This window comes from Lepidochelys olivacea (assembly GCF_965140295.1).
Source record: "Lepidochelys olivacea isolate rLepOli2 genome assembly, chromosome: 4".
Taxonomy (NCBI): domain Eukaryota; kingdom Metazoa; phylum Chordata; order Testudines; family Cheloniidae; genus Lepidochelys; species Lepidochelys olivacea.
Genome location: NC_140414.1, coordinates 86,995,825 through 87,018,888, shown reverse-complemented (window position 1 = coordinate 87,018,888; position 23,064 = coordinate 86,995,825). Strand labels below are relative to the sequence as shown.

Sequence of the window (23,064 nt, the reverse complement as noted above, 5' to 3'; positions counted from 1 at the left end):
CCAGTGTCCTATCCACTGGGCAACACTGCTTGCCCTAGAAACAGATCATTAAGAATTGAAACAAAAAATTAAGTTCTAGGATATTCTGAGTTTAATAGTAACGAACCATACAGGGCACCTATTTTGAGCCCAATCTTAGGGCTTCTCTTCACTACTGGGGGGATTGACGCTGCTACAATCAATGCAGCGGGTGTCAATTTAGTGGGTCTAGTGAAGACCCACTAAATCGACAGCAGAGTTCTCTCCAGTTGACCCCCATACTCCAGCTCCCCGAAGAGTAAGGGAAATTGACCGGAGAGCGTCCCCCGTCAACGCAGTGCAATGAAGACACTGGGGTAAGTCAACCTAAGTTACGCTACTCCAGCTGTGTGAATAACATAGCTGGAGTCGATGTAGCTTAGGTTGTCTTTCCACAGTGTCTTACTATGCTGCGTTGATGGGATACGCTCTCTGGTTTACTTCCCTTACTCATTTCGGGGAGCTGGAGTACTGGGGTCAACTGGAGAGCACTCTGACATTGATTTAGCTGGTCTTCACTAGACCCTCTAAATCAACACCCACTGTATCGAGACCCAGCCACACATGCATTAGAATGTCACCAGCAAAACACATTGAGACTAGTTTCAGAGTAACAGCCGTGTTAGTCTGTATTCACAAAAAGAAAAGGAGTATTGTATTGTATTCCTATTGTATTACTATTGTACTCCTTTACGTTGAGACTAGTGGGTTGTGTGGGTGAAATCCTAAAGCTTGTATTGGGCAGATGTTAGCCTCCGGAGTGTGTGTGAATAGGTGCTGGTGTTTACACCTGCCAAGAGTAGCTAAAGGTGGGGGGACTTTGGTAAATTTACACCCCAGAATTTCTAACCTCATTGACATCAGCATGTTTGTGGAACATGAGCACTATTTTACAAAATCTCTTTATGACTGGGTCTTTGATATCTGCAATTGCTGGAAAAGCATCTATTGAACTGTTTAGTCCAAACTGTTTGCTAGTGTAAATGGGCAAAACTCCACCGAAGTCTGGGGACTCCTTTGTTCCATACTGCGCCAGGGGCTGACTCCAATATTGGGGAGCTGCAAAGATGGCATAAATCTGCCTTTGAACCCCATCTCCTTCTTGTCCTGTGTTGAGCCCAGCTCAGAGAATTCAAGCCTATAATTTCATTGCATCACCCGTTAGCCAAAACATACTAATGATGTTGGCAGAGTTAACGTCACCATGTGTTCATATTTGCTACTGGTGGATAAATGACATGTAGAAGCAGGAAATGAGATTAGATTTCAAAATTGACTTTTGCTAGATAAGGCTTCTGTGCTGTAGGAATCTGATTTTGTTTCTGTGATTAATCCAATTTTATGCAGAGCTTTAGGGTATGTCTAAACTGCAGATGTGCTCTTAACATGGGTTAGCTACCTGTATTAGCTGACTTTGGTTAAAATAGCAGTTAAGACTCAGCAACTTGGTGTTTAACTTGCTAGCAGTTTGAGTTAAAAGCTATCGGGCAGCTTGGGGTCAAACTTGAGAATCCTTTCTGTATAATAGACCCTTCTAAATAAATGTATGGCAGGGGTTGTTTACCTTTGAAAAGTGTCTACTGTGTAGGTATTATAGCTCCTTTTCATATTGCTGGCTAATAAACTTTACCTGTTATTAGTGACTTGTCGTAATTATTACAACTCTCGTGGAGGCCAAAGTTATGGCCATAAGCACTCACGCGCATCTGTGGCTCATGCAGCAGGCATTTTCCATGCAGAAATGTGAAGTTTTGCACATGTAGTAGGTGTAGCACTTTTTTTGGAGGGGCAACACAGGCACCGATGTTTGAAAAGTTGGCCCATAAAGCCCCATTGATTTCAGTAGGATTTTGTTTTGTAACATCAAGACAGTTTCCTAGGATGCAATGCAGAGTGTTGTTAATGTTCATTAATGACTAAATCCTGTAGTCTGTATGTTGAATGTGTGGAAGATTCAGTAACAAAAGACTATTAAATAAGGGCTAGGATTTGGCTCTAACAGAATACATTTTGATGGATGAGAAGCAGTTATCCTGCTATACACACTATCACAGCAAAGCACATTACACAAAATCTGGCTCAAGCTCCAACAGGTTCTGCATGTTCATTTAGTGCTGCACAGTTCTCTGGCAGCGTATATAATATTGTAACATCTCAGAAGGCTGTCTTACAGGTTTCAAGGTTTCAGAAGACAAATAGCAATAGGACTATTGGCATTTTTACTGATTTAATTCAATCCCTCAAATAAAATGTTGAGTTAATATTTTAGTGATAAGCAGGGCTGTTGGGTGCCCAAGGTTTTCAGGTGAGTCCTGGAAATTTTGGCCATGAGCCTTAAATTTAATATTTAATAGTATGGGAAAATATCACACTGTTCAGTGGCCTAATTACCATCCATTCCTCTTAGTTGACATAAAGACATTTATTTTGGGATGAAGGTGAAAGCTCTGAGAATGACCAAAACATGAGGAATATTTTGAGAGAAGCGGGCAAATGTGTTGTATGCCTTGGCGCTCTTTATAAGCCTGCATCTCTGCTTAAACTCAGGTGAGATTTCAGTTCTCATGGAGCAGTGCAGTTTTACAAACTCTGACACCAGCTGTTGACATTTGCTGTGATGAACCATCTCTTATTAGTACCTTCAACCCTTGGGGGATTTAATCAAGAGATTTACTTACCAGATACAGTCAAACTCCAAATATTTCTCTATAGGACACAAAACCAGCAGGACTTCCCATCACAGGGCATTAACTGATGTGATGCTATCGTTTTCAATATGTATAACTTCTTGCCTTCAACCCCCATGCTGAGTTCTTGTGTTCCTTTTTTCCCCAAGGTCATGTCCTACACAGAATCCCCACTGTGACTTTGCTCTTCTGGGTCAACAGCAACATGAGATGACAATTTTCACCCTTTATTATTACTAGTCTAAACTTGGGAGAAAATAAGATTCCTATCTATTACATCTTCAGGTCTCATCTTACAGGAGACAGGGTGGAATATAAAGACTGACCTACTGCAAGACTTTAGACGTCCTGTGCCTTTAAGAGAGGGGTAGCAAGGATGGCATCTGAGCTGTCTCTGTAACTTTCACAGATTGTAGCTGTTTTCTTCCAAATAGTAAACGTGATATGAAGAGCAGCTGGCAAAGGCTTCTTATATTTCTTCTAATGGCAGCACTGGAAATATTTCATGTGTATATAAAAGCATCCATGTAAACAACTGTTGTTTTCTGCAACTATTGTAAGTTTCAGTAAAACTTATTAAGTACTGTTTCTCTTTCTTTTTTTGAGAAAAGAAAAATCCTGCATTTTCTGCTATTTCCCAAGAGGCTTTTTATCTGTTTAAATCAACTAGGGATTTTTCACATATTGACATAAGCATTCATTTGCTAATTTGCCGGACATTAAACTGCATGGCCCCTCCCCGGTGTTCTTGAATGAGACTGAAATACTTGGGTGCTTAGTGCTGCTCAGACGCCTCATCGTTCCAAGTACACATATGGTTTTTCCTCCTCTATCTCCTAGATAAAAGTCACTGTTTGATCGCCTTAAGGAAAAGAATGAGTTAAATGGACCAATATTCTAGCCTTGGCTCTAAAACTGGGCCTTTTCAGAAACTCCTCAGCACCTGCAGCAGCTAAGTCATTTGCACACACATAAATAAATAAATTAACAATGAATAAATAATTTAATCCCAGCACACAATGCCACCTTGCAGATTTGATCCTTTGCTCCCAGTGAATTTGTCCATTCCTAATTCTTTTTGATAAAGTCCTCAGATACTTGCTGACTGTCAGGCTAATTTTCTTATTGTTTTCGCTTGATTAGTTCTGTATGACCTAAGGTCGCCCCTAAAATCCACATCTCTCGTGAAGACTCCGAAAGGCCTTCTTTTTTTCAAAAGGATGGAAAGTGCCTGCCATTTCTCCGGACAAAAGCCTGGAAGGTTTTCAGTTATCAGCCTCCTGAAGCAGCCCTTTCGCTCACCCAAGCGCAAAAAAAACTCATTAGGGAGCACCTTTCTTTCTGGCCTCTTTATCTAATGCATGTAGGGTTTACGTATGTCAAGATTTTTAGGTTTTGGATGAATTTGGACTGTCTCCCCTTTAACCCTGCTGGTGTAGCTGTGCCCACCATGTAGGTTGCCTATATCTCTGTGTTCTAAACTGTCTTGAGAATCTTGATGTTTTTAAAATCTATTTTACAGCCTGCTATGTGGTAAATGACACACATTTCGAGAAACGCACTCTGTGAAGGTGACATTGCACAGTTAGAAAGTCAGGACGGGTTGCCAGTCACTGGTGGAGGTTCTGTCTCGACTCTCAGCATTTTTCACTTTGGGATTTATTTTTCTGAAAGCTTTTTTTATCTGAGTTTTAGTCACACAACTCCTGTTAAAGCCAAAGGGATTTGCATGACTAAAACCCTGCACCTCACTTTGAAAATGCACCTAGTCTTGGTTAGATTGTACCCTGCCCCATTGATCCCAGTACAGGAGCTAAGCCCACATACAGTCCTTACGCTTGGCGAAGAGCAGTGGCTGTGTGAGGCTAAATGCACAACACCTCCTGGAGCTCCCACTGGGGAGAGTATAATGCACAAGCCACCCCTTCCAAGTACACTGCGTGTGTGCCCTGCAGGGGTAGGAGGCACTCTCCCAGGCTTATGCATGGGGTAAATCAGAGTGGCATTTGGCCACCTGTATTATCCATGAAAACCATACAATCAAATATACAGCAATATAATGCTTATATTTACCCCTTTAAGAACATCATAGCATGAAGCCATATAGGCAGGTAGTATTGTGAAATAGTTGTGTTGGCTACCCCGCGTTGGACATTTTCCTGGATTTTGACACATTGACAAGGGGACAGGCAGGGCACTAGGGTTAACTATTCTTGTAAGACACCAGTGGGTGATAGGGCAAGAGGCAGGCTAAATTAACAGTCTTCTCTTTCAGCAGAGGGTTGCCTAGTCTCTTTGATGAAAAATCTGTAACAAATTCTGCGTGTGAGCCTAACGAAGACAAAGATGGGCAGAAACGGAAACAAAATATCCCTAACCAGAAAGTGAAATACACCTGTGGAAGAACTCCAATGCAGGTACAGGCAACACACACACAACCTGTTATTGTAACCCTACCGTTTTTGCGTTTTTTTCCAGAGAGAGCACCTTATAGAATCATAGAAACATAGGGCTGGAAAGGCCCTCGAGAAGTCAGTAATTAACTGATGCTTATCCTGATCTGACCCCTTCTTGATCAAAATTCTGCAAGAAAGCTAAGAACTGTATTCTGGATGGCAGCCAAGGACCACCTGTCCTAGTTGTCCTAACTTCAGAGGCTATTCTAGCCTCCTCACTTGGTTTGTGAAACCCAGTCAGGGCTGGCCTTACCATGAGGCGAACTGAGGTGGGCACCTCAGGTGCCAGACTGTGGGGGGGAGCCACAGAGTTTCAGCCCAAGCAAGGGGTCATGGGGCGTCATTTGAGCTCCCCGCCTCAGGTACCAAAATGTTATGGGCCGGCCCTGAACCCAGTGTTTTGTCCTTAGGTCCTCCCTGGTTTCACTGCAGACTGGGCCGTGTGGGAGGGTTTCTTCCATTCTGTCTTTATGGTGGTGACAATAGATTCAGTTACTCACACAGGAATGCACGTGTCCCTACACAGAGCTGCCATTTCTAATGGAACAAAATGTGCTCAAGAGGCAGAGACATAAATCCTGGAGTAATTTCACTGGAATCAGTGGTGTTACACCTGGATTTATAGCCATGCAAATGAGAGCAAAATGTAGGCCCCATCTTATTTGCCTGTAAAATGCCATACACATCTATGGTACTATATAAATAATAATAAGAGCAGACATTCTATAGAACCTCCTCTGCACATTGAAATGGTGTTGTCGGGTAGGGGGAAATGTCAGAGGTTGTGGTCCAGATACAGCTACTGTGCACCCTGCTAACTCCTGATCTTATAAACACTTTTGAATATTCTCATGAATAAAATCAAGCAACTCGTATGCATAAAGTTAAGTGTGTGGGTAAGTTAGTAGTTTTCAACTTGTGGTCCATGAACCTCTGCGCATCTGCAGACTGTGTATAAGATTTCCAAAGGGGACTGTACCTCCATTTGAAAATTTTTAATGGTCTGCAAATGCAAAAAGGTTGAAAACCACTGGGGTAAGTGTTTGCAGGATCAGGCCATAGGTTGTAATACTGTTGCTCCTGGCACAAGTCATCTGTATGGGAACTCATGGCCAGCCAGCATACAGAGAAAAATAATACTAATACTGAAATTGAGGGGACTAGTCCGTAAATAAAATGAAGGAAATAAATTCTCATGTAAATGTTTGCTGGACTGAGCCCTGTGGCATTTTAATTTGATAGAATGAATGAGGGAGTGAGAGAGAAAAAAATTAGTGCTGGAAAGCTGTAGATATAATTTACCTAGAGCTCTCCAAGGGATATCAAAATGTTATTACACATGAAAATTAGAAACAAAACTGGAGATATGGGGCAGTTACTAAAGTAACAAGTGTATAGGAGCACAGAATGCACAGTCCAACTTAAACCAAGGTTTCCCATTCAATAGCAGCCTTCTCTAGCTGCTAAGCAGTTGGAGTGGGAATTTGTGTAGATGTTTAGATATTTGCCAGCTGAATAGCTGTAAAATTCATGTAACTCTTAATTGTACTTGGGTTTCCATGCTCAGTGGAAAAGTCCTGAGGCTGCATCCTGCCCAATAACATAATTCCTATGAACTCTGGAGGGAGTAGTGAAATCATGCTGTTGTGAGACCATAGTCACCAATTACTAGAGAGCGCCTTGTTTGAAAGAAAAACTCCAGGAGCCGTTTGTGTTAGGATAATTACAGATAAAGTCTCACTGTTTATAAACCTTCACATCTTTCTCCTTTTTCCCCCCAAGCTGTTCAAGATTATTAAAAGCTTGCTAAATAAACACTACCAAGCAATAGAGAAAGCGTTTGAAGATTTAGATGAAATGAACTCCCGGCGCCTCACTCAGGAGACTATGTACCTTCTCTTGAAGAGGTAAGAAGACTGGCTTCTGAGGCTTCTGGGAAGACTTGGGGCTAGATCCTTGGCTGATGGTGACTTCCATGGAGTTACACTCATTTCCACCAGCTGAAGACCTGACCCGGAGGCAGGGACGCTGGAACAATGTGTATAGTGGGGGTGCTGAGAGCCACTGAACCAAACTGTAAACCCTTTATATAATAGAAACCACTTCAAACCAGCACCCCTAGTACCAGCACCTATGCCCAGAGGGCTTTTTCCAGCAAGCAATAACAATCTTTCATCATTTTACCATTCTGTTATCTCTTGTGTATAGCTAAAGTCCTTACTCAGCAAAACTCCCAATGGCGCACTGGAAGTTTGCTGAGTAAGCACTTTGAGATTTGACCAGTACACAGAATAACTTTCTGCTTTTCCTCTTACTAGTTGTTGTTACTATTGTTGCTACTGTCATTACATTTGTCTCTTTCAATGTTTTGATGCAAGGTTTGACATCCGACCTGAAATAACTCGAGGTGAAATCCACAGGCTGTGGGACACTTTAATTACAAATCAGGACAATACCCTTGACTTCATGGAGTTCGTGAGACATTTTGGATTCTCCCCCAGCTCTTCATGTTTCCCCAATGCCAAGATTAGTCCACCCAGAAAAGGGGACAATAATTTCAGGCTGTGTTCTAAAAAGCTCAGCTGTGATTCTGATATACTGGTGGACAGGGTGCGAGCAAAAGTAAGCTATTCCAGTTAAAAGAAGTAATACCAGTTGTGATTAAATTCCAGAAGTGTGTGTAGTTACATTATTCCTAAAATATAAATAAAATTGGTAAGTTGTTACTTAAATTCCAAAGTAGGCATCTAGTGCATGATCAGAAATCTGCAAACTTTTTTCTTTGAAATGCATGATGTTGAGTTTTGTTATGTGTACGGAGAAAAATGTATAAAATTAACACTACCCAACAACCAAACAAAATGAAGGTGTGTTTAAAAGAAAGCACAGTCCAGAAATTTTTTTTCTAATAAAAGGAAACAAGATATTTGTGTGGGACAGGTTGCAAATGGATTGTGTCTGTGTGCACAGTATCTATTTGTGATGGGAAGTCAGGTTTCAGGTCCCTGCATGGAAATGAAGAGCTGCTGTGCTGGCTCATGCTGGCAGCCAGACCAGATAGGTTTCATTACCTTTAATTTAGGAAAACACAAGGTGGACAGTCTCCAAGGCAAGAGGGGAGCTGAGTTGTGGGACAAGAGGCCTTGCCAGGTCAAACCCTAGAAACAGCCAACTCAGGAGGAAGCTCGGGCTATAGTTTGTGTGTATTTAAGTTAAGAATAAAGAAAATCCAGGAATGGAGGGGTAAAACTGGGATTGAGTGTTGGATACTACTCTAGGGTGTATGTGTTGGGACTGGGGTGAAGACTGCCCATTCACACTATCTCTTAGTGCCATAGTACTGTGGTACCAAAGACCCAAGTTACCTGGTCTTTCTTGCTATGGAGGAGGGCTGGAAATCATACAAGTACCATCCAGAGTAAATCAGCAATATGAATGGGATGGTTGAGGCCACAAAGATTCCATATCATTTCGTCCACACACTGAAATGTGGAATTTGCATTCACATGTATTTTTTTAACTTTGCACTCATGGTGGGTGTGGTAAATGCCAGACGAGCAAGATGGCCATACTCTGCATCGTCTTTCATAAACCGCAGACAGGGTGTTGATGGCCCTGTTACCACTGCCTTCCTTGAATACCCCCTCCATGTTGTGAAACAAATGTATACGCTTAAAAGGGGGTTGGAGCTGACTGGGATCATGTTACAGCCTGGCACCTGTAGGCACTGAGCTGTCATATAGGTGAGGCTGGAGGAGTACCCTCCCTTTTTTGCCTTTCACCTTTCCCCTGCAGATCCAGGGGTTTGCCCTGGCCCTCCACACTGAATTTAAAAAGAAAGTGTTGTCCTGATAATTGTTATCATGTCTCTCCAGCCAGAGGGCATATCAGTTGGAAACTCTGTTGTGTTGAAGCTCAGTTTTCAGAACTCCCTGCTTTTTCATTCCCACTGAAAGGATGATTTGGTTAAGAAATTGACCATGAGCACTTCATGCCTGGAATGGCTGGATGACAGCTCTGTCGTTTTTGTCCTCTTGCTATATATATCTCTCAAATTAAATTTAACTTTACAACACTTTACAGTCATGTTTTTTTCCCAAGGAGAGAACAAAAACACAGGTGTAACTAAGAGCAGAATTTGGCCTTCACCCATCAAGTTCAGATGAAGATCTCACTTTTAAATATTAGATTTGTAGGTTTGCTAACCATAGAAATGTCACGGGAACAAATCTTATTCTCATGCATGCCACTGACAGAGATTGTGGATGTCTCGTTGGCGGGTGATAACATCGTCAATCAGGTGCAATTGTTTGGACCCTGGGTGCATCCATGTCATTTTATATTTATCATTTTACCTAAAGATGGTGTTAGTGATGAGCAGACTGTGTTCTGCACATTTACACAAGAAGAGGAGTCCATTGATATTCATCTTTCCCACTCCATATCGTCCTATCACACCTCTCCAGTCACTAATGATGATGATGAGATTTGATAAGATGTTAATGGGATGAGAGTTGTGAAGAAAACCTGTGCAGGAAATTTTTAAGTGAGACAGCCGTTGCACAGGGGCAGTCCCACTCTCTCGGCTGTGGAAACCAGATTCCAACAGCATGAAGAATCGTGACGGCTGGGGACTTCCTTAACTGCAGTGGGTGACCGGGACACCTTCCGTGCCTTGTCATGCTCTCTGTGCCCCACAGCACATTGCTGAACCACCTTCTTGGCCTGTGAATCACAAATTGATTTCCTCCACTCAGTCCACTGGAACAGTCTTCGCATGCTAGAGAAAGGCAGTTTCCCCTCTCTCTCCGAGGACAAAAGACCTATCGACTACCCTCACTGGTAAATCTAAAGTAACCCTACAGAGGTTAATGCAGTTTTCTGGATGTGCTAAACTAAAAGTTGTCACTAAAAGCAGAAAATCTGTCCTATTGACTCTATAACTCCAGAATTTGTCCCACCCATTTCTTTAGAAAAAAATAAACCTCTAGATGCAGGAGGATTAGAGCAGGAATGCTGCATTCTGGTTACTGCATGAGGAGTATACACTGCAGTGTTAGTCAGAGCATTGGGTGTAGATCCTAAACGCTACAGGATTTTATGTGGTTTGTTTTTTGTAGGTGGAGTATTTGTGGGATGATCTAAAGAAAGAGTTTGAAGACCTAGACCCCTACCATACAGGCTTTGTAAGCAAGGAGGAATTTAAAGATATTTTGACTGAGCTCTGTGTGCATCTTAATGAGTATGAATGTGAAATGCTGGGACAGAAATTTGAAAGCAATGGAGATGGATGGTAAGTTAAACTTGGAAAAAGAGTTAAAGTAAGTTGGTCTATAAACGTTTATATGGTATCTAAATGGAAGTCTATAACACTGAACAAACAATAGTGAGTGTTAGATACTGTAAGTGGCACAATAGGTTAATGCATGTTTTTTCAAATTCTTGCTTAGTTCATTTGATTTTCCTGTTCTAGCCTTTGTTCAGCTGGACATTTTGTCCAAATCACAAAAATTAAGACTCAGTGTCACTGAATTTGCAAGTCTCTGCTCAAAAGAAAATCAGGTCTGGAATAGAATGGGTTTAGCAAGTCACTGGAAGAGTTGTGTTAGTGCAGGTGATGTGAAAATTTACTATCTGTGTAGTGGCTGAGCTCTTGACAAAGCTATTAGTGCGGTGTGTTTGTGAGCAGCAAAATGCGTCCAAACCATTCACAATGACCTTTTTAAAACTAACAAATAATTATTTTCCGAAGTAAAGTTTTTGCGACCCACCTGTCACATGGCAGCCTTACCTTTCAAATGCATCCCTCTGAATGAGAAAGATAATGAACCTCCAAACCAAGGCCTACTGTAGTCTTAAAATTAGAGCTAATATGAGCTTTGACTTTAATAAAATAAGCCTGATAATCTGAATTTCTAACCCATATTTCCCCTCCTCCAGGTACAAAATAAAATTCTGCCTTTGTATTAGTACAAAAATTCAAATTCCCTGTGTGCAAAGAATCACTGTTCCTCTCAGTGATGTTTCAGGGTCAACATTCCGTAACAGTGATGTGGGAAGTTCATATTTTTTTAAAACCTAGATTACACTAGAAAAGGTTTCCTGGTCTAGCCCTTCGGGTATAACTATACTGGCAAACCCACCTATTGCAGATGAAGCTTATGCTGGCAAAAAAAGTGCTTTTGCTGGTATAATTTATACCAGCTCCCTGAGGAAAGTGAGCTGTACCTGCAAAAGCACTTTTATGCTGGTATAAGCACATCTACGGTAGGGCTTTTGCCAGCATAGTAATGCTGTAAAAAATTAACACATTGCTATACTGGCAAAAGATTTTAATGTAGACTTGGCCTAGTATTATTTCAAACTCTGACAGCAGACTCAGCAACACACATTGGTTTACATTCTCCTTGTTCTTCTGGCTGTGACCATAACTAGTAACTTAATTTTCTATATATAACCATAAGCTTAGGGAAAAAAAAGCTGAAAAAAACCAACAGTAAAATCTGCAAGATGACCTGATTTCCAGGGAATTCACATCAAATAATATGTGTTATAATAATAATAATATAATATAATGTGTTTCATTACTTAATCACATAACATTGAGAAGTCTAACATAAATGCAATTTCATGCCTGACTTCTGGGGATTCCGTGTGTTTAAAATCAGAACCTCAAGTTTCATTGTTTTTGGGTTTTGCACTGAATATAAACAATGACATAATATAAGGTCATAAGCGAGTAAATAAATGATATTAGCTGTGGGCTAGACAGTGACAGGCTGTATGCTTTTTTAAAAGTTAGGGGTAAAATCCTTGCTCCATTGAAGTTAATGGCAAAACTCCCACAGACTTCAGTGGAGCTAGGATTTCACTCTAGGGTTTTTTCTAAACCATTTCCTTCTGTCTTTACCTCACACTCTCCTTTATTTCCTTCCCTGCACAGGACAAGAATGTCCTGGTTTCTCCATCCTCAAGGAGCAACTCTTTACTCGACATGCTTCTACCCCTCACTGTATATCTGACTTCGTCTTTGTGTGTGTTGCGCTCCCCCTCATCTAAGCTTCACTTCGCCAATATTGCCAACCTTACCACCCTTTTTGTCTGCTTCTCCCAGAACTGTCTCCAGGCTTTCTTTCACTTATGGAACGCCCTTCTGGATCTGGTCTGCACAGCCACTGCCCTCTCCTTTTTTACATCCTTCTTGAAAACCCACTTCTTTCATGATGCTTGCAAGAAATTTGCCAGGTAGTTAGCCTACTCCTTAATTCTCTCCACGTGTCCCACTTTAAAGTATTACTTGCTTCACCATGTTGTGCACTAACTTTTGCAGAATAACTGCTTCATCTTAATAACGTTGCCCCTGACTTTCCTCTCCTTTCCTTCCTTATTCTCTTCTTACCCTTCATTGAATCTTGTCTGAAATGAATTTGTAAGTTCTGCGGGGTAGAGATGTCCTTTTTCTGTATTGGATGGAGCCTCTTCACATTTTGGGTCCTGTTAAAATAAAATATAATAATAATATAAGCAGATGTAACATTGGACTGTAAGGAACACATTTACAAGATGGACTTTATATCTGCAGCCACAGAATTGCATGCTTAGTTATGCAGAATAGGTGGCTAGATGTCCAACTACTTGATTTGCATGGGCACATATGGAGATTATGCATGGAAGTGGTCACATACACAAGATTTAAGTACACAGATTTTGAGGATGATAGAAAATTTGGAACACTATTCAAATGGAGAAGATGAATTAAGATACCATGCAGGTAGTTTTGTAGAAACTTATGAACATATTTTTTCTTTAAGTGTTTCATACCTGGAGTTTCTGAAGCCCTTTGCTTTAAGTAGACAAAGATGGAAGAATGGGAATAACATGGCTGCTGTTATGCAGGCATCTCAGGGTGAGATAGATCAATCCCACACGGGAACGCAGACTGCAGAGCTGGGTGGTCTGACAACCAGACTACAAAAAAAGGTATGATGGCTGTCATGGCTAGTGGCTTTACTTTTAAATGTGAATTCTTGTCCATTTTAAATGGCTTAGCTATCGAATATAAAAGTCCAGTGATCAACTGTGCTAGAACATACTCATAATGTATTGGCTTTATCTGCCAGCTGGTAGCCAGACACTAGAACAATCATCAAAGTTCTCTGCTCAGTGGCAGAACTTGCTATGTCTGCAGTCTGCATATGTTTACAAATGAGGCGGATCCTTATTGTCCATGGCCAGCGGCTTTATCAAATGAGATGAAGTAGGAGCTTTACTTTGGCTGAGTCAGTAGGAGCTGTACTACACTCGTCTCGATTTGATGTTGCACTTTATGTTTTACCTTGGACATTGGTGGTACCTTTGAAATATCTGCGGTAGATGAATTAGAATACTTAGTAGGCAAACACAGATAACCTGTGCCAGTGCATACATAATACTTTACTTTTAGGCAGACCCCCGCAGTGTTTGAGATCATGCCACTATTATCCAAGTACGGAGCATATTTTTTCTTGTGGTATGATGTTGAGATCCTGTATGACAGCTTCAGGAACTTCCACTTGTCAAGAATGAAATGATGATAAGGAAGAATCCTTGAAAGAAAATACCACAAGGATGAGTTATGGAAGGGACAGGATGAGTTACATCTCCAATAAAGGCCAACCAATAAAACATTTTTCAGGAATTGTGCCTAGCCCACGTTCAGGGGGAAAAGCGGGGGAAGTCTCCTTGGCGCTGTTCACTTTCCCCCCCACCATTGTACTCTTATGAGAGCCAGCCACAGCTGAGCCTGGAGGCCAAGATTTTCAAACTTGGGTCCCTAAAGTTAGACTCATAAATCCATATTGGGTGTCTACATAAGTGACCTGATTTGTCAAATTGCCACTGACCTCAGTTAGATATTTGAAAATGGGGCCACTTATTAAAGCAAAAATTTTCAAAAATGGCTGCCTGAAGTTATGCTTCTATGCCCATAGTTAGAAGCCTAAATGTTTGTAAAGCAATTTGAGGCCCTTGGGGGAAAGAAAGCTATCAAAGTGCAAATTATATTATGTGAACCTTTCCTGTGTGAGTGTGCAGGTACGTACAACAAAGCATGCTACTGCATACCTCACAATTTGTTAGTTCAGATGAAATATTAAGAGGGACATTGTGCCTCACAGTACGTAATGGTTTAGTTGTTATTTCACTGTGGTAATTCAACATCCCAATTGTTTTCTTTCTGGCTGTAGTTACGAGGGGACTGGAAGACCCTTCGAAGAGCTTTTAAGAAGCTGGATATTTACAGCAATGGCTACCTCTCTTTGCCAGAATTCAGATCTGTCCTGAAGCTCTGTAAACTTCTGCTAGATGAAGATGAGGTTTACCACATTTTATCTAAGTTTGATCCCAACCTGGATGGGCGAATTGATTACAAGTCCTTTTTGAAAGAAACTTGCAAAAAAGGCCAACCACGTACAGCCAAAAAATCTACTGCAAACCCACAATAAAATAATGTAGAATATTCTTGTGAGTAGAAGCGGAAGAATGGTGTCTGCATGCTCCCGGCTAAGTCATTTGCTTCTCTTTGTAGTGTGCATCACTGCTTTGTGTCTTTTGGCTACTCATGAGTTGCCCACTGTATTACCAGTTGTTTTGTAGGGGGATAATAAAAACTGTGAGAGCAGAGAATGAAGCTGAGTATTAAATACTGTACTATATTTAAAATGTAATTCAAGCTGTTACTAAGAAAACTAACATTCTGAAAAGCAGAGGGAAGGATGCAGCTTAGAGAGATGCTAATTTTTAAGAAAATAAAACTTTCGGTGAAGGTAATGCATGGATTTTTGCTGTGTAGGATGCAATGACAATGGGAAAGAGTCCCTTTGATTTCACTGGGAGTTGGATCAGGTCCTTTGTATGTGTTAGCCAGAATTTGGCCCTTAATATAAACACACATTTTCTTGCTTAGTTGTCTTTTCTTTTTTCTTACAAACATAGTTTCTCCACAAAGTACAACAGGCAGAGGACCCAATTCTGCAGCAGCTCTGCACATGACTTCACTGAACCTTCCCTGCTCAAAGCAGCTGTATGTTTAGACCCATGTTATTTATCTGTTTCTTTTTGTAGTACAAATACATTTTCATAATTATGTAAACGCATAGTTGGTTTGGTTAAATAAATATCTGGACTCACTTAAATATGTGTCATTTGTCCACTCAGTACATAGGACCAAATTCACTGCTGGTGTAATTCCACTAAAGAGACTTCTTATGTATATAAATACAGTTCCACTGATTTCAGTGAAGCTTTGCTGATTTACATTAGCTGAGGATCTGGCCAGGCATGTCTATGCAAAGGTATTGCCATGGGTGAGGAGACCTTTTTGGTTTGCTTTGAACACACTCTTCCCCTGCAGCTACTCACTTGAAATCCATCATAAATAAAAATGTTCATTATTATCCTGTGATGTGTTGGTTTTGTTGGTTTTGCAGGATCTTTGCTGTCTATGTATTCTGGGAATCATACAGGAAAAGATTAATTCGTGCTGTAGCTCCTTTTCCAAATTCTTTTCCCTGCTTGCTATCTCATAGTGTACGTCAAACCTACCCTCAGCTATACCGGTATAACCCTATTGTGTCCAATGGGTTTGTACTATCTAATTTACCTTGGTGGGATTGCACAGCTATAAATGAGTTTTGGCCCTAGTGTGAGCAGGAAGAAAAACCAGCTCATTCCCCAGCAGTTGGGATGACTCTGCAGTGCCAACGGGAGTAAGAAGCAGTTTAAAAAAAATATTTTTACAATAAAGTGAGAAGGTCTAACTCTGATTACACACCATGGGGCAGATCCTCAACTGGTGTAAATTGTCATAGCTCTATTAAAATCAATGGAGCTGTGACAATTTACACCAGCTGAGGATATTTGTTGAGTTAAGGCCCTGATTCATCACTGAGGTCCCTGCATTTGTGTGAAGCACCTGCAGGATGGTGTCTGCTTTTCTGTACCTAGTATGAATTAGAACTGCAGTGTAAGCTTTTATATTGTTACAGTAATGAATAATGAAGTTACCTTCCAACTTTTCATTGAACGAGCAAAAAATACACATTTCTGTTAACAAAAAAGCATTTATTGTTAATCTAACTGCACTAATCTTAATAGAGGTGATGAAATATCATGCATGTTTAAAGATTTTGTATTGCTGTAATTTCAAAATTAGCATTACAGGGTTTACTTTCAAAATGAACCTGGATTTAACATTTTCGGTCTCAGTCACATTGAACTTTCCAAATAAAAGTCTGTTTTTTTTACATAGCAACTGGATGAAACTGAAAGTTCCTATCACTCTCTCAGTCCATTCATTACATGCCATGCTAATGTGTACAGGGTGGCGTGTAGGTCAACATGTGCTATGCCGTATGCCATACTTTATTTTACCCATGTGACTGTGAAAATACATCTGGTACATTTTGCCATTGTTACATGTTATCTAATAAAAAGGGGGCAAGAGTGTTGTTTCTGAGACAGCCTTAGGTCTTGATTCTCTTACCAGTTCTGTAAGGTCAGTTTATAGAGGTGGACAAAAGTTAGGGACGAAATACATCACGACTCGAACCAGGGAAGAAATCCATCCCCGCTTGAACCAGACAAGCAGGATTTGGACACTGAGATCTGAAGCCGCTATCCTATGAATAGCGAAGTTGTCCACCAAAAAGTCTGTATCCAGCAACCTGCCTTCTGGAGGAGAGGCCAACGAAGTATATTTCAGTTTCCAAGAGTCTATGTATATAGTGCAGACTCTTCCTGGGTAGTCACAAAGAAGTACTTGGCCTCTTCCTCCTGTGCTGGGATCACTCTATCTAATTTAAGTGTAGGTATGTTTGAGGCACTCATCACTATAACATCTGAATAATCTCTAGTTGCCTATCTCAGAGAGTGGGATAGCAGGAGAAGAAGGGTGGTCTAGTGGCTAGGTTGCTAGCCTGCAACTTAGTTAGGGGTTCTAGCCACCACTATAATATAAATAAATTAGGGATTGTTTTGTGTTAAATGACACTAAAATAATCCTTGTCTCTTCTCTGCTTGAATAAAGAATCAACAAGAATGCACACCAGTTACAGAACTGTCAAAGCACATTTTGTCAGCCACTATTCATAAAATGGACTTTTGGTCTGCACATCCACTGATGTGGGAAGGGATGGTCCAAGCTGATGAGATATAACTGCTGTCTCCAAAGGTAAAGTGGGGCTGGAGTGAAGAGAGGGGAACTTAGGAAGGATTGAGCTAATAGGCCCACAGGGTTCAGAAAAGGAATGGGGTTTTGAGGGAAGGGAGGTAGGAACATGAGAAGACAAGAGAGGAAGACCTCAAGGGCTGAGAAGTGAGATGCTGCTAGCTGAGGGAAAGGTGAGTACAATGACTGAGGCAAATTCAAGGTAATTTTTAGCCCAGCAAATGACTAATGCAGATTCTACTGTTTTGAAATTTGTGAAATTAAAAGCAATGTCTTTCAGGAAAAATATTCCTCTTCTTACATATATGAACTGCTGCAAAACAGCTTCATCTACAAAGGTAATAAGTTGAGTTGTGTCTGCACATATGTACAACTGCCAGCATTGTCCTAGTGCAGGGGCAGCTTTAGCAGGGGTTCATGGGTTTAGCTACACCCACAGAAATAATGAAACCAAGGGTGCCAAAACACCCTGTGTGCAATTCCACCTACAAAACGTGGTTGCACTGTTCCCGGTCATGTTGCTGCACAGTCAGTGTCAAAGAAGCACACTGCTGCAGGGGCCTGAAGGGCAGTATCTGACAGAGGGAGTCCTAGGGGGTTGGGTTGTGGGCTGGAAAGGAGGCGATCCCCCAACCTGGCTTGGTCTCCAGACAGCAGAGACTGGAGGGTGATGGGTGCTGGACTCATGGTAGGGCTTCTTCCTGCTCTGAGCAGCCAGGTCTGGATGCTGAGCAGAGCTGCTTCCCCCACCATGTCCCAGGTGAGGTCTTTCTCACAAGTGGGTGGCTGTGGGGTGGCCACACAGAATAGAGCCAGTCCTGTGCTGAGGCTGCGCCTTGGCCCCTCACTGGACCACATCCCCCTCCCCTGCATTTTTGGGATATGCCCAGGAGAGGTATGGTGAGACTGAGATGCCCTCTGAGTCCTGGGAGCCGTAGAGCTACAGGATCTGCATATCCATCCATCTGTCACCATGTCTGCTCTGCATGTCTGCCTGTGTCTGTCTGGGCACCCATTGAATTGGGAGGCTACATCCGCCCCAGTCCCAAAGCCAACATTAACAAACAAGAATATCAGCTTGACAGTGAACATTCCCTAGTTATGTCCTCAGTATGCTGCTGACTTGGGCTGGCCATTTGTGAAAGATATAATCCAGCTCCTATATGCTTCAACGTAGTCTACAGGAAAATGCACCCATGTTCCTCACAGTAGTACTAAGAAATGTCCAGAGCCTCCCCTCTTAGTGTGAAGCTATCCAGAAACACAGATGAAAATGACTGGGGCCCCACCAAAATATTTATACCTCAGCAGGGAAGTAAAGAGGGGCAGTGATCTGTGAACTATTGTATCATTGCCAAACACTATGGGAGAGAGAGCTCTATAGAACAGCAAAACACCATCAGCAGTGTGATAATTTCCTGAGAGAGGGAAGGGCAGTATGTATGTGAGGGAGGTGATCTCACTCATATTGTTTCCATGTGGAGTCAGTGATTTGCTCTCTCTGTGTAACATTTGACATTACTGCAGGGGATCACAATATAATACCTGCTTCTGAATGTATAAAATAGAGAGTGCTACATTGTTACTGTATTAGTACCAATTGGTAGCTGATCCTTCATGAACATTTGCTTTAAAGTTGGGGAATGTGTCTTGTGGCTAAGGCATTGGTGTGAGACTCAAAAAATACGGGTTCAATTTTGGGGGTTTTCACAAACTTTCTGCGAACTTTCGGCAAGTCATTCAACCTCTCTGTGGCTCAGTTTCCCCCCTATATGCTGCAGATAGCACTTCCCTCATTCATAGGGGGTTGTGTGGATACATCATTAATGGTCATAAGGCACGCGGATATTACAGTGATACCGGCCATTTACTAATTTAGATAGCTAGAGAGAGAGACATCGCATCATTAGAGGACCCGCGGCTGCATGGTCTCCTACAAGAGGAAGCCTAAGTGGGGAGATGTCAAGGTGCTCTGGGTGAGCGTGGTTGTGGCTGTGTGTGTGCTAAAGGAACGTGTGTCTAGGACTGTCTGTGTGTGTCTTTGTGTGTGCCAGGGAAATGTGTGCGTCTAAGGGGTGTCTGTTTGTATGCCATGGGATTGTGTGTGTCTGTGTGTGCTGGGAGAACTGTGTATTTGCGTTGCACTGCTGTGTATCCCAGGAATATGTGGGTCTGGGTAGCATTTGTGTTTGTGCTGGAAGAGGGTGTGTGTGGTGTTTTACGGGACAACTCTGCGTGTTGGAGCGTGTGTGTCTGTGCGGCCTCCCTGTGTCATGGGAATGTGTGTGTCAGTGTAGGGCCTTGCCTGTGAGTGTGCCAGGAGGAGTGTGTCTGGTGCAGTGTGTGTGCAGCAGAAGGCACTTCACAAACTTGTCCTTATCCTATCTGATTGAAAATCCTCAGCGCACGCTGGGGGCTGGGTTAGTGGATCTTCCTGAAACCGTTCCCCAGAGCCCCCAGTTTTGGCCACAGGTGGAACGGGAGCTATCTGGCCTTCCCAGGACCCGGTTAATGTCCGCTCAGCCCGGGGACGGGCTACCAGCTTGTGGCAGCCACCGCGGCTGCCGCACTGTGCGCGCGCCTTCTGCTGGTCCGCGCTCTTTGCCCAGGGTCTCCCCCGGGGGGGATCCGCTCTGCCCATCGTCTCCTGCGGCTCCCTGGGCCCCGCTTGCAGCTGCCACGGGCGCTGCGGCTCCTGGCCGGCCTTCCTCCCCGCTGGGGGCGCCGGCCGGGGCAGGTGCGGGCTGGCGAGCCGCTGGGCGCGCAGGCGGGGAGGGAACACGGGGCTCTGTTTGCTCAATGACGCTTGAAAGCACAAGTGACCTCTGTATTAAGGAGGCTGCCCGGCGCTCAAACCAGGCGGCCTGGGGGACTCCTCCGCCGGCCAAGGCAGAGTCGAGGAGACTGAGCCCCAGCTCCCTCGGGGAGCTTTGTTCCCCCCTCCTATGGAGAGACCCTTTGATTTCATGGCGCTGATGATTTTTATGCCTGCCCACTCAAGGATGAAACCCAAGAAATAAGAGATTGTCCCTTTCAGCGGCTCCACAATGGGTCACCTCCGGCACACATCACCACGAGCTTTGGCTGGGTTTTGTTGGGGGCTCTCTTGGAAACCGTACAACTCACTTAAAGGGAGTGCGCGGGGAAAGAGGGCCCCTGAAGCCAGGCATTGTGGGCGAGGGCAAAACACCTTTAGCTCCCAGTCTGGTTGGCGTCAGTTCCCTCCTTGGGGCGAGCTGCCATTATTCATCTTATGGGAAGTCAAACCAGCTCAGATTCGACTTTTGGCCAAGATTGGGGAGCCGGGGAGAGGTTCCAGAGAGCGATAGACACGGAGGGGGTGGGAGAAGGCGGGGGAGACTTTTATCCTAAATTCATTGGCAATCCAAAGCAGGATTTATCCTCCACAGTTAAATGAAAACGAGAAGGACAAAATAAATAAATAAATAAATCGAGAATAGCAACAGTCGAGGTACAAAGACTGTCATGGACCAGTGCAAGTTTGCAAAACTATATGTAAATGACCACAGTTTTGACCGTGGTGGCCCTGTGCTAATCCCAGAGAGGAAATCTACTTAGCAAAGGAAAGTTTTTGTCTAATTTGGTTAACAGTGACCAAAATGCTGCATATATTAATAATTTATATTTCCAGGGTAACACTATATCTTTAATGCTTCAGTGCAAAAGAGGATTCAGAATGGCTTAATGCTCACAGAATAAAAATCGTGAAAGACTTGCTTCATTTTCTGCACCAAGCGCTGGTGAAAATGAGTGTAAGACATGTGTTTTCATAATAGGCACCAGCCATTCTTCTGCTGCTGAATACATTTGGTTTATCCCATATCGCCCTACCTACATTTAGCAAGTGGTATTTTCCTGCTTTCCTCGCTCGGATTTAAGGTCCCAAATGTATCCTGATGCAATAGAAATTTTTTTCTCCTCCCTTTACCCTATAATACGGCCTCTTTCTTGTCAAACTGAAACACGAGGCTTTTCTGTATTTACAGTTTAAATGGAAGGTACACATGACACTTTTCACTCATTGTAATGAAGATCTTTTAGTCTGTCTATGAATAAAGGAGTTGATGGTTTACAAATTGTGGGTCAGCCCATTCCATGACCTCAGTAAACAGTCCGGGTCAGATCTCCCTCAAGGGTGCAGAGTGCAATGGAATAAGTTAATTTACTCTTCGTCAACGGATCGGGGAGTGCAAACCACAGGCAAAAATAATAATAACAAACATCGGGAATCACATGTAAGAAACCATTTGCTGACATAGCACAGACGAGATTGGGTCTTATTCAGTGATCCAGCCTAGGGAGGAGAATTGAAACTGCTGAAATTTCCTACGAGCTCAAAGGGAAGGCATGGCTGGGGAAAGGAAAATTAGCTAAGCTCTTGTTTGCCTGCATGCCAAGGTTGCCTTTCTAGACATTAAACCCCTTAGATTTTCTCCTTATGCTGAGAGGCTTATTTGCCTCTCCACGCCTCCTGTTTTTCGTTTGGTTTGAGGCTTCTGTCACGAAAACTGAGCTCCATAGAAATCCCCGTCACTGAGGAAGCGCATCTCTTTGCAGTGTCACTGAGCGCTCACAGCAGCACCTCAAAACACGCCTGATATTGAACAGGGGACGCAGCTCAGACGCGGGGAAATGGCGATTTTATGGAAGACTGTAATGAGACAATACCTGACGTTGGCCACTCTACAAGTCAGAGTCTGTGGGACAATGTTAAAGGGTCGGCTCCTGAGGTTTTTTTCTGTGTGCTTTTTCCCACCTTTCAGAGTAGCAGCCGTGTTAGTCTGTATTCGCAAAAAGAAAAGGAGGACTTGTGGCAACTTAGAGACTCACCAATTTATTGGAGCATGAGCTTTCCTGAGCTACAGCTCACTTCATGGGATCAGGAAAGCTTATGCTGGAATAAATTGGTGAGTCTCTAAGGTGCCACAAGTCCTCCTTTTCTTTTTTCCCACCTGTTAAACTACTGTCTGTGATAGGCCAAGTGCTACAGAGCTTAATCTCACTTTGTTCCTTAGGCCACATCTTTTCCTGTTATTTTCCTCCTACGGAGATAAATGGCCACAAGGAAATTCCAGAATAAGACAGAAGGTATAATATTCCTTCCCACTTCAACAAAAAAAGGTTTCCTTTTCTGCTTAACGTGGGAGTCAGGCCACCCCTACAGCTCGGGGAAAATGGATAGGCTGGTTCCTTCCTGTCTATGAGCTCGCCTCAAGGAATCCTCATCATTGCTACTACAAGGGTTTCGGTTGCGGCCTTGATCCTGCTGTATTGTAACTCTAACTATGTAAGATCAGCATGGATTTACATACAGGGGTGTTTGTGAGACAAGCATGAACTGGCCCCTCTCACTGTCTCTCGGGATCAGGTGTATACACAGACCGTCTATAATTCTATATAAACACATAGAATCATAGGATCATAGAATATCAGGGCTGGAAGGGACCTCAGGAGGTCACCTAGTCCAACCCCCTGCTCAAAAGCAGGACCCATCCCCAGTTAAATCATCCCAGCCAGGGCTTTGTCAAGCCTGACCTTAAAAACTTCTATGTATATACACACACAACTTCGAAGCTACTTTTCTGAATATGTCTTCACGGGCGATATCGATGCTTGATAAATCAGAGAGCTCTTGGGAGACGCACCAAGGCGACTGTATTTTAAAGAGTGTGCGGTG

At 42.8% G+C, this 23,064-nt stretch overlaps 1 protein-coding gene across 1 annotated transcript in view; it reads left to right on the top strand.

Moving 5' to 3' along the window:
- The window catches only part of LOC311519330 (EF-hand calcium-binding domain-containing protein 6-like), a gene marked incomplete at its 5' end in the record, with an annotated part of 91,109 nt that extends 74,888 nt beyond the window's left edge, over window positions 1-16,221 (top strand). The window contains 6 exons of the mRNA XM_084625749.1: window positions 4,981-5,122; window positions 6,944-7,068; window positions 7,540-7,783; window positions 10,282-10,454; window positions 12,973-13,141; window positions 14,386-16,221. Of these exons, the coding sequence (XP_084481875.1) occupies window positions 4,981-5,122; window positions 6,944-7,068; window positions 7,540-7,783; window positions 10,282-10,454; window positions 12,973-13,141; window positions 14,386-14,643 (1,111 nt within the window). The 3' untranslated portion in view covers window positions 14,644-16,221. The remainder of the gene's footprint in view (window positions 1-4,980; window positions 5,123-6,943; window positions 7,069-7,539; window positions 7,784-10,281; window positions 10,455-12,972; window positions 13,142-14,385) is intronic.
- Between the last annotated feature and the right edge of the window lie 6,843 nt (window positions 16,222-23,064).